At 38.8% G+C, this 12,543-nt stretch overlaps 1 protein-coding gene across 4 annotated transcripts in view; it reads right to left on the minus strand.

The window, feature by feature from the left end:
- Positions 1-12,543, minus strand: part of PDE4D (phosphodiesterase 4D) — a 418,379-nt gene that overhangs the window by 174,895 nt on the left and 230,941 nt on the right. The window contains exon 1 of one of the 4 annotated variants that reach the window (XM_059833976.1): positions 8,491-8,594. The exons of the other annotated variants lie outside the window; for them this stretch is intronic. Within the exon in view, the coding sequence (XP_059689959.1) occupies positions 8,491-8,579 (89 nt within the window). The 5' untranslated portion in view covers positions 8,580-8,594. Of the gene's footprint in view, positions 1-8,490; positions 8,595-12,543 lie in introns of those variants that run through there. 4 annotated transcript variants of the gene reach the window in all.

Here is a 12,543-nt window from a genome sequence, read left to right on the forward strand (position 1 = left end):
TGTCATTTTGCTTTTACAACTTCAACAGAAATTTGTACCAAAGCTTGTGAAAGCTAAGCCACTAAAGAGCTGAGTATTGACTGGAAATGTTGCAAAGCTAAAATAAATAAACGAAAGATGAGTTCATGTGGACAAACAACAGAGTAAGTACTGCGCATTCAGATTCTTCCTGCAAACTTCTGATAGTTTGCTCCCTTTAATGTAGGATATCTATGCACACACATATGCATGTGTGTGTATACTGTATATATAATATACATGTATATAATGACCAACTGTATGAGTACGTTGATGAGAACCATCTGTCTCCTCCTACTGCTAAGACCCCTGATTTCTGCGGTTGGCTGGATTCTGGAAGCTTGCCTGAAGGGCTTTCTAACCTCCTATCAAGTCAGCAATCCTGAAGAAGAGAGGTTATAAAAAATCTAAATCACATATTATATTTCATTACCGTAAAAAAAAGAAATGCGCTTCCCATAGAAAATTGTGTAAAACTGGCTATTCATCATGAGGGATTTTTTTTCTTTTAGAAATGCAAAATTTCCAGTGAGATTGAAATTCTACCTCCTGCAGTGATCCCTGTTGCCTTCACTCAGTACTGTGTCCTTGTAAATTTCTCTCAGAGTAAAGAGAATGGAAATACATGGAACAAGAGAAAAAGTACTTAGTAATGTACTTTGACACTCTTTCCCACAGCAATGCCATAGCATTCTCCTGGAGAAACTGGCTGCTCATGGCTTGGACGAGCACACTCTTTGCTGAGTAAAAAACTGGCTGGATAGCTGGGCCCAAAGGGTTGTGGTGAATGGAGTTAAATCCAGTTGGTGTCCAGTCACAAGTGGTGTTTGCCGGGGCTCAGTACTGGGGCCACTTTTATTTAATATCTTTATCAATGATCTGGATGAGGGAATCAAGTGCAGCCTCAGTAAGCTTGAAGATGACACCAAGTTGAGTGGGTGTGTTGATCTGCTTGAGGGTAGGAAGGCTCTGCAGAGGGATCTGGACAGGCTGGATTGATGGGCCAAGGCCAATTGGATGAGGTTCAACAAAGCCAAGCACCAAGTTCTATACAACAACCCCATGCAACACTACAGGCTTGGGGATGAGGGGCTGGAAAGCTGCCCGGCAGAAAAGGACCTGGGGGTGTTGGTCAACAGCCAGATGAATATGAGCCAGCAGTGTGCCCAGGTGGCCAAGAAGGCCAACGGCATCCTGGCCTGTATCAGAAATAGTGTGGCCAGCAGCAGTAGGGAGGTGATCGTGCCCCTGTACTCAGCACTGGTGAGGCCGCACCTCGAATACTGTGTTCAGTTTTGGGCCACTCACTACAAGAAAGACATTGAGGTGCTGGAGCGTGTCCAGAGAAGGGCGACGAAGCTGGTGAGGGGTCTGGAGCACAAGTCTTATGAGGAGCGGCTGAGGGAGCTGGGGTTGTTTAGCCTGGAGAAGAGGAGGCTGAGGGGAGACCTTATTGCTCTCTACAACTACCTGAAAGGAGGTTGCAGAGAGGTGGGTGTTGGTCTCTTCTCCCAAGTGACTAGTGACAGGACAAGAAGAAATGGCCTCAAGTTGCGCCAGGGGAGGTTTAGATTGGATATTAGAAAAAACTTCTCCACTGAAAGGGTTGTCAAGCACTGGAACAGGCTGCCCAGGGAGGTGGCTGAGTCACCATCCCTGGAGGTATTTAAAAGATGTGCGGCTGAGGTGGTTGGGGACATGGTTTAGTGGTGGACTTAGCAGTGTTAGGTTAATGGTTGAACCTGATGATCTTGAAGGTCTTTTCCAACCTAAACAATTCTATGATTCTATGATTCTATATCTATAGGTATTTTATCAACAAGTTTTTTCCAAGTTATGCTTAAGTAAGTTCTAACAGCCTAGGATGATGCTAAGCCAGAACCTGTACAAATAACCATCAGGAAATGTTCTCTTATACAGTGAAGTAAATTATGATGACTGGTGTTGCTATGGTTTACAATAAATAAATGGCTGGGCTTTGCTCTTTGTGGCTGCAACAATCCCCATACAAAGCCGGCCTTCTGGATTAGGCTGGGTGCAGACGTTAGAATCCCTTGGGATGTAGAAGAAGATTACACGAACCATAAACACCAGGAAATACTTAGTTTGATTTACAAATTTTGGATGTCCATGGATATTTATGTTAATGTCAGGACTATCTGGCTTGCAATTCCCTGATGTATAACAAATTCTAGGAGCACTATAAATAGATCTATCATTCAATCTGATACCAAATACATCAGGAACAAGCTGACGCTAGTTCAGCATGTACCATGTCAAAATGTTGTAATTAATTTCTAGATACCTCATTAAACAAGAAGAGAAGCGGTACAGGGGTAACCTAAAAATGTTTATTTTATGCCACTGTAGAATACGCGTATGTCCATTGTGGATCTGAATAGATCATTTTTTTTTGCAAAGAAAATTGAAAAACTGGAATTTCATATTGGAACTAGTAAATAGGATTTATTTCTGAGGCCCAGAAACCACTAAGATCTACAGGTCATTTCATGTTTCAGCTGTCTCTATGAAAGCCATATGTGAGTGTTAGTTGAAAACTTCTGTAACATGCTAAAAGGTAATTTAAGGCTCTAATATGCCTTTCTTCATGAGGAAAAAAAGAAAAAAGGAAGGGTCTGGCACACACACCAGTCTGGTGTCCTTAGCTGTAGGGGCATTGTTGTATTTCATCACAGGGTGGTCCATGCCAGCTAATCCAGCTCCCACTCTGTGAGAGCAGCCAGCAGCAAACATTTGAGAGAGAACAGTAAGAAACTTGGTGGTTACAGTATAATCTTCCTTGAGAGAGAAACTCCTCAATATCTTCAGTAGTTCCCTATGTACGGGTATCCCAGAACTCTTCTTACTGTGTGTATTTCTTGCTCTAACAAGTCTGGGTATTTTATTTATTCACTTCAAATTTTTATCATTTTTTAGTAAAGAAGTTGCTGAATTTTTGGCTTCAGCGGTATCTTTTGACAATCACTTCCACAGGTGAACTCTCTGCAAGGTGCAGGAGTTTCCTCATTTCATTGTCATCTTTTGCCTTGGAATGTTTTAAGTAGTATTGTGGCCTTACGTTGCTAAATGGTTAGTTGTTGTTTTATATATTTGTATATCACTCTTGCTCATCAGCTAAGTAATCTATATTTTCACTGCCTCTTTTCACATGGAAAAATTTTGTGCCCATATCATTAATTTTACAGATTTCTTCACCCCTCCTCCTATTGCAATGTTGCTTCTAATGCAGAGTGACTAGAAGTAAACCCAGAGCTTCTGATTAGGGCACATGGCCTACATAAATTACAATATTCCTATTCACATGGAAATTTAATAGCATTACTATTATAAAATTTCCATTATTACCCTTTGTCTCATTTCTGATGTAGTTTAGCATATTTGCTGATTAACTACTTTTGAGTTATGAGCAATAACCTCCCATTACCTGGTAATGTCTGTATTGGCCTGACTAGATATTCTGTGGTTTTAACCCTGTTTCAATAGTCTCACTTCCATTATAGAATCATAGAACTGTTTAGGTTGCACAAGACCTTTAAGATCGTCAGGTCCAACCATTAACCTAACACTGCTAAGTCCACCACTAAACCATGTCCCCAGCCACCTCAGCCACACATCTTTTAAATACCTCCAGGGATGGTGACTCAACCACCTCCCTGGGCAGCCTGTTCCAATGCTTGACAAAACTTTCAGTGGAGAAGTTTTTTCTAATATCCAATCTAAACCTCCCCTGGCGCAACTTGAGGCCATTTCCTCTTGTCCTATCACTTGTCACTTGGGAGAAGAGACCAACACCCACCTCTCTGCAACCCCCTTTCACGTAGTTGTAGAGGGGGATAAGGTCTCCCCTCAGCCTCCTCTTCTCCAGACTGAACAACCCCAGTTCCCTCAGCCGCTCCTCATAAGACTTGTGCTCCAGACCCCTCACCAGCTTCGTCGCCCTTCCCTGGACACGCTCCAGCACCTCATTGTCCTTCTTGTAGTGAGGGGCCCAAAACTGAACACAGGATTCGAGGTGCGGCCTCACCAGCGCCGAGTCCAGGGGCATGATCACCTCCCTACTCCTGCTGGCCACACCATTTCTGATACAGGCCAGGATGCTATTGGCCTAATACTTCAGTTTGTTGTTTATTTCATACTAACTAAATCACTTCCAAGGCAGTAGCAAGGACAACAAAATTCCACAGAATAAGCACTCAGGTAACGCTAGTCCAAAGCAGCAATAAAAAACACTGATAGACTCAACCTGTCCCATTGTGATAGACATTGTGAGGATTAACTACGTCTGAGAAATTTAAGCAAAAGCTGAAACTTTTGAACATGTTGCTTGTCTTCTGTTTTTTTCCTGCTGTTGAGGACCTGTGGACTGGGGCATGACTTCCTGAGGTTTTAGGAAATGGTGTAGAGACTCTTTATATTTAGTCATTATCAGGGTCTCTCCAGGCAGTTTTGTCAAGGATGTAAGTCTGCAGCAACACCAAGAGTCAAGTATGATTCACTTGTACCTGCTTTCCTACTGCTACTTAACCTGACTAGCAATATGCCTTGCTATTTTGCCACTTTCCCAAGATTTCAAATTAACATAACCAAATGTCTAAATTGGGTATGATATTTTGGCATGCACATTTGTCTAAAATAAGTTTTGAGTGAGACTCAAAACATCATTTGAATGGTGACATGGCTGTATGACTCATCATGTTCACTAGGTAAGTCCACACTTATGCATTCGAATATTTTATTTCCAAGACAATGTTGAATGACTAGTTAAAAAGAATGAAACTAGTTCCAGTGTGCTGGGACTGTAATCCCTAATAAATAAAATAATGAACTTTAATCTGGTTTATAGTCCTATTTCATTAGAAGGCTTATAATAGCAAAAAAGTTACAATATTACACTCTGCTTACTAAGAAAGCTTTGACATCATTAAGAAATCCCCTTAGAGAAGGGATTCCTGAAAATTGCTGTTTGAGAGATTCCGCTTTCCAGCCCAGCTCCTGAGAGTTTAGTGGCTTGGAGTGCAATTATCTGGCAGGAGGGAATCTGCCTCCCTATGTACAAATGCCACAAGCAGTTGGCTGCAGAAGTGGTGTTGGCAGTAGCTTCAGCCACATGACCATTTCTCTAGTCCAGGGAAATATGCCAGATGGCAGCCAAAGAAGAAAAACAGAAAGAAAGCAGAGGAAGGAACAAAAGAAGCTCACATAAACCAACAAAGAACCTTTCTTTCTTTTCCATATGAAGACACAATTGTTATAATTACTGTCTCAGGAAGTGTATCTTCATAGCTAAACAAACAAAGATGTAGTTCTGACACTGCCATAATTTAATGAACTTATTAATTCTTCGATTATTCAATTTAATGCATACTATTGCCACGGTCATTTCTCCCTAACACCCATTTTACTTTGGGGCTTACAACCTCTACAAAAATGTCTTCACAAACAGGTGTTTACTCTGAGTTATTCACAAATCCTTCATTGTGAAAAAATAATGACAAGCCAGACAATCAGGGCAGATCCTGCTGCCTCTGGAGAATCTTCTAAGTGGTCCTGAGGACCTGTCATTAAGTCAGTGGGAGATGTTAAATGTTTAGCATCTAGCAGGACTGAGAATCATTTAACATGTTCTTATTCATACATCTCGGTTATATGCAGGAAATTTTGGTAGGTGCTTTAGTTCTTTGTCATCCATGCATGACAGGATTTAGAGGTCATGAAGAAGGCTTCTGTCTCTATCCGTTCTTCAGAGGTCTTGGGAGGCTCTAAAGCGTAACTGTGCTACTATTAGGAGTCAGTTTTTGCAGAGACATCTAGTGGTATTTTCCTGAGCAAAGCTAAATGCAGCAGTAAACACGATTCCTGTCTGCATTTCAGGAAATGAGGTGTGCTTCAGTTTAGAAAGACTCAAGGCTTTAAAAAGAAAGAAAAAAAAAAAAAGAAAAAAAAAAGAAAAGCCATAAGCTTGTCTTTGAGTTCTGGAAACATAATAAAGATTTACAAATATTTTGTTAGTATTGGACTAGAAGACTGTTCATCTGCCAGAAAGCAGGATGGGCACACCTCCCTACAAAACTAAACCACCCTCCTCCTTCTCCAGCCTGCAAAAATATACTGAAATTGTGAAATGATTTGGTGGTCTCCTGAGTCTCCTTCTCTGTGAAGTACCCATTCCTGGCCTTGGCTCTACATCTAATGTTGTGAATGCTTGCACTTTTGGTGTATAGTGAATCATAAGTGAATCTCTACCAGTTTTTTTTGGTCTGCTTTCCTGTTTTTGCTCAGTACAATTTGCTGAGGCTTTAAGCTACGGTTTATTTGACGGGAAGGGCAGAGGAGGAGGAGCTCTGAGTGACTGCATTGCATTCCAGCTCTTCCTAGAAAAATACAATTGTCTCAAGGCATATTTTTTTCCTACTCTGGGAAAACTTGCATTAGCCTGGCTCCTCCACCACCTTCTGAAAGATGCAAACCCCAGCACTTGCTGATTAGCAAAGATACTCAAATCACTGTTTGGCTCTAAGGGGACATCAATGTATCACAGAATCTCCCAAAAATGAAATAAGTAAATTAAAACATAATGGTCCATTTAATTGATAGATTTTGAGTATCCCGCAGAAGAAACACTATGTTTTTGTCCAAAATGTAGCAAAAGAAATTTTAAAATCATGGCCAAATTCACAATTTAAATTACGATTAATGAAGTAGAACAGCATGGTTTACTAAACAATGTTCATCATGGAAAGCGTGGACAGTATTATCAGATATTCAGTTTTAGAAACCAAAGCCCCTTGACATCAGATAGTTGAGTGACGTGAGCAGAACTGTCAGTTGACATAAACAAGGTTATTAAATTACACAGGGACCGGGTACTGTAAAATTTTGTAGTAGATTTCTAAATATAACCTACAGTGTGAATGGAGCCATGGCAGTGACATGGCAATATGTATATTAAGGATTTTTAATCCTCTTCTCAGTCAAATCTTAGCGTTAAATTAAACAGTAACAACAAAAATGCCCCACATTCAATAATACAACTATGACCCAGTTTTTATAAAATTATCTTCAACCTCATACTAATTCTTTAAAGCTCCTGAAAAACAAACATATAACACTTTCTCTATGGTAAGACAAAATTCATTCACACCTCTAGACTTCAGATAGGAGTTCCTTGCTTTTTATTTTTATTAACAACTTTTCAGACTATTTTCACTTTGTTAGACTGAAAAATTAGACAATGCGCTATATTTACATACGTTAATAATCAAAATAATCAGATCCTTTATTAACATGCTACTTGAAATAGTTTTCTTTTTGCTACTGAAACATTGATACAAATTTGTAAAAGAAATATGAGTAGCTTTCTCTAAGCAAAAAAATCCATGGTAAGAAGATTGCCTTGAGAGAATCTCAATTGAATTACATGATCTAGTTTTGAACTTTTAGTTACTATCATAGATACCATCTTTTTATTCTCTATTCAAATCCCTTTATCTGTTATTATTTTTTTTTGTCATAAAACCAGCTCCCTCTGTATGAACAACCTAGCTTTTGCAAAAAAAAAACACCACGGAGAGAAGTTGGACTGTACCTAGCCAGGATTTTTATAGTATTGACACAGGCAGTGTTTGCTACCAATAATCCTACATAAAGCATTTAGCTTCTTGGGCATCTGATATTGTATATGTGTGCAAATAAATGTGACTGTTGCATAAATTAATATTAAAAAGTTATCATTAAGATGATGTGTAGTAAGTTCTTCAATGCATTATATACAAACAGGAGGGTCTTTTCTTAAGAATTTTATACTTGAAAACTGATATTGCATTTATTACACATAAAAGCAAGGAAGTTGGAAAAGAAGTATGGTTCAACTGCAAAAAGCAGTACAGTAAATAATGGAAAGCATATCTGCTATTGTTATTTTTAAATAACAGCTAAGGAAAAAATAGATTCTGTGTGTTTTTCTCATTGGCTGTACTTACTTTTAAAATGTTGAACACAAAAATATTTAACAACATGGTTTTCTGGTCATGCAAAAGCCCCTCAACTACAAATATTAATACAGATTTGGTATGCTGTATCCGTGTGTCATATTTATAACTAAATATGTTTACTTAGAATAAGTACTGATAATATTTAGAATAAATATTTTTGTAAGAACACTGACATAAATATTAATGTATTTTTCCCCTGACCTGAAGTGCAAAAAAGATTCAAAATTATTTGCTTGAACTTCCATGGTCACTTATTAATACTATTTTCCAGTCACACAGAAACAATTATTATTTTCCTGATCTACATGTTCAGCAAAGCCTTTATGAGCTCAAGAGAGTCACAGTTAATCCAAGACAATTCCAAATTTTTGTATACTATAATCCTATAGAATAATAAAAAAGAGCCACAGTTGCAACTATTATCACTGTCAATTACACTGTAAGCCACTAGAAGAGATACCTGTATGACTTCAAAAAGCGAAATCTCATCTTATTTCTTGGAGATGGACGAGGGATATAGGCTCCAAAAGGATCCCACAGAAAAGCCATTGACAAAGTTAATTCTAAAATTGTCTAAAAATATATATCCCTGAGAGGAAGCAGGACAGTTTTGCTGGAGGTGCCCCGCACTAATCATGAAGCACTTGTAACTGTGTAAGGGAACGTCCTTTTCCTACGGTATGCTTTGGCAGAGATGTGGCTGGCTGAAAGCACAGGCTAGAAGGGATAACTGGGATTTCCTGCTGCATGAGACTTGCCCTTTGCATGAACGTTTCCTATATACAGGGCTCTTATCGCATTATTCAAGTGAGAATTCTTATGGTAAAGCCTTGGATAGTTATAGCAACCACTAAAGAGCAGAGAACTGTAGAACTAAGGCAGACAAGTAATAGCCAATGCTGTGATTATTCACTGCTGCCCAGACGAAGGCTTTCAAACTCTTAACAGTCTGTTGAAAGTATTTTTAATATGGATTATATTTGAACAATCTGTCTTAGCTGCCATCAGACAACTAAGGAGCACACAGAAAAAAACCTCAAATCCCTGAAAAGAACCCCAAACCAAAATCCACTACATCCCCCAATGTGTCCCCTCGTGGCACAGTAAGGAGCTAGTAACCAGGGAGTAAAACTGCTATTGAAAACATGCCCGCAAACCCCTCAATTGCCTCTTTGTTTAATTCTTAACTCTCTTCAAGTGTGTCTTCCTTCCTCACAGTTTTTAAAGAGAATCCATTTATAACATTAAGTAGCTTTCCTGAAAGGGCTTAATCGTCTATGAGAGATCAGCCACTCTGAGAAAGTATGTCTCAGACTGGTAGATAATTTTCAGGCCTCTTAGCAGCTCTGCTCAAAGACTTCACTCCCCATACTGAATTACCACCAGTGACTTTGAGAACTGAACTCAGTTACCTGCTAGCTGTTGTAATTCGATTTGGTGTCTTCTTGTTTATTTTGCTGGTTTGGGGTTGTTTTGGTTTTTTTTTAATTTTTATTTTTAATTCAAGCCCCAATTCTTGCATGCAATTGTTTCAGTCTAGCGCTAGTAGTGTTGAAGTCAAACCACAGCCTACAATTCAATTCTGACACCAATTGAGGTCATGCCAGCAAGGCCACCATTAATTCTTCTACCAACTCTGAATGTGGCTATGATCTCCCAGCACTGGTAAGCAGAGGATTCTCTAATTTGTGTTGATCTTTGAAAGAAATCTAACCCAGACATTTTTATTCATAAGAAAAGTGATGGATGAGAAATTGAGTATTCACCCAGAGCAACGTTAAAAATGAAAATGTAGGGTTACTCAGGGCTCTACTGGAAAAGGTCAGAGAATTAGGAAAAGAAATTCCCAGGGATAAATTATGTCTATCATTTATCGGATGAAATGTACTATTTTCATGGTAAAGGGTACTATGAGAAACTACACTATTCAGAAAAATTACAAATATACTATAACTGAGTATATGGTGCTCTTTGGAAGAACCATTCTTCTGTTACACTGACAAATGCACTCCAGGGCCAATTGACAATAAATCTCTTCACACTATGAAACAAGTTTTGAATATATGGGATTCAGAAGTAAAATCACTGTGTCCAGGGCAAAAGTCACATTATTTTTGAGCAGTTTAAAGAATATACTATATAATTAAATTATAATAATATAGCATCTAATTTCCATGGGAATAGAATTGTGATCATTCCAACAATGGTTAGTAAGGTGGTTTCTGAGTATCACAAGGTACAGACTTCTTCACAATCATGGAATCATTAAAATTTGAGTGATTAATAGATCACTTTAAACATACCTGAATGATAATACTGCATGTGAGCGTTGCCAAAATCAATATTTTTCTTCTGGCAAATAAAAACAAGGTAGGCTGCATTTTTAGAATTACATCCTACATAACTTAATATTGCGAGTTATGTTTCCTTTTCACATTCCGTTTCTAGAAAGGATTTTGTACAACACATTAATACAGCAGCAGCATTTGTTTTTCCTTTTTTTTATAAAGAAAACCGAACTGAACATGCTTATTATGAGCTCTCTCCTCCTCCTTAATGCCCTTCCTTCACTATTGCACTAAACCTACTAATGCAGCCAACCACAGTAAGGTCATAGAAATAAGCTTCTTACAAGATTACTAAAGACTAAATTTACACCCTGGTATCAAAAACACTTATTGTCACTATATAGTGGCATGCAGTAGATCACTGTATCAAAACAAATCAAAGTGTTTATGGAAATTCAAGGAAATGAAGGAGCAAATAACTCTGTAATATACCTTGACTTTTACAGAGAAGCCACTAGGCTTGTCCTGCCTTTTTTCTTTTCTTTCAGACAAAAAGAAAGCAATGTTTCTAGAAGCACTCAAAGAACATAAAATGATTTGACATTAAATTGTTATTTGTAGGCAGTGTTTGATGGAAAAAATAGCTTAATAGCGTGAGTAAAGAAATATATAAAAGACATAAAATCAATCATTGCACTAGGTGATAATCCAGACCTCTTATAGAAAAGCACACTGTAATAAACATTTATGGTGCAATATCTTCTACATTCTATACAGTTTTGTGATTGCAACTTTTGCTCTACGTTTTTGACGGATATTGGGATATCAGCGTCACACTCCTAGCTGGTCAGTGGCACCACTATAGTATGTCATTACTGATGGCTTCAGGTTTACAGGATCCACAAAGAGTGGATTGTTAAGGAAATTTTTCTTTTATTGTTCTCCCAGACACGTAAAATACTGCTATTTTTTTAGAAAAGGTTCCTATAAATGAATAGCAAAATAATATTTTCCGTAATTAAAAATGTGAAACTTAAATTAATAATGAACACACAAACTCACATGAAATTAGACTCTTTTTTTGGTCAGTTGAAGTCATGTAAGTGTAAAAGTTCTTAGAGGTAAGCAGGTCTGGTGACAAGCATAAATATCTTTACGGACTTGGTTCACTTTTCCAGCCATGTCCTGACGCATTTTAGAACTTAAAGGGCCAAGTCTTATCCCTAAATCCCTCTCAATGTATCCAAAGCTCAAACAACTGCAGGTTTAAGGGGACCACAGCCAGGAGGCTCGCCAGTGGTGGCAATGGTGTTTTCGCAGAGATCTCCACTTTACTCTAACCCAGCTCCATGCTTTGGGTCATATGATGGGAACACATTGCAGCACTGGGACATGTGACAGAGCATGCTGTTCAACAGAGCACATGACAGAAATATAGCCTGGACCCGGACACTATGACTCCTACCATGGTTTCTTTAAGTAGCCTCCCCCTCATGCCTTGATCTCCTCAGTCAGGTGCAACCTGTGACAAACTCCTAGGTCAGCTTCATCACCTGCATTTGACATGTGCCGTCCTGAGCGGGCGACGTGGAGGGACCTTACACCAGCCGCGCATCGCACCGGGGAGCACAGGGGCTGCGACTTAACCAGCCACCTCTTGAGCAACACGGGAAAGAGGACAGGACCACTGCTTCCTGTTTTGACAGATGAAGTAGTGGTACACGTAGGAAACAGAAAAAACAATTGAGGTTATTACTCTGTAACTTGTGGAAAGCAATGGGGCTTTCCTGCATGCTCCTTTTGTGGCACTTGCACAGTGCAGCTGTGCTCCTTCCCCAGGCAGCCTCCCCAAAGCCTCTGCTCTGTGTGTTGGTCTATTGTATGCAGTGTTGTACTTTGAGAAAAAGGATGTTACAGTTACTATTGCGACAAAAACAATAGATAAACTTTGTTGTTTAAAAAATCCTTATTTATCAACAACTGGAAACTCTGAAAGAGTTCAAACTGGGGTCATTACAGTGGACAGAATGGTTTACATTTGAGTAGACAGTATTTTACAGATGCTTCTCCCAGAGTTATTCCTTCTGTTTTCAAACATTGCCTGATGGTTTAGTTAGACATCTCCAAACAAAATGCCACTGAATATTAGGTTGCTAAAATAAAATATTTACTCACTGTTTCAAAGAGATGGTTTGCACAATCTGAATTCTAAACAGTTTAATAAT

The sequence above is a fragment of the Gavia stellata genome, chromosome Z, assembly GCF_030936135.1.
Source record: "Gavia stellata isolate bGavSte3 chromosome Z, bGavSte3.hap2, whole genome shotgun sequence".
NCBI classification, from domain to species: Eukaryota; Metazoa; Chordata; class Aves; order Gaviiformes; family Gaviidae; genus Gavia; species Gavia stellata.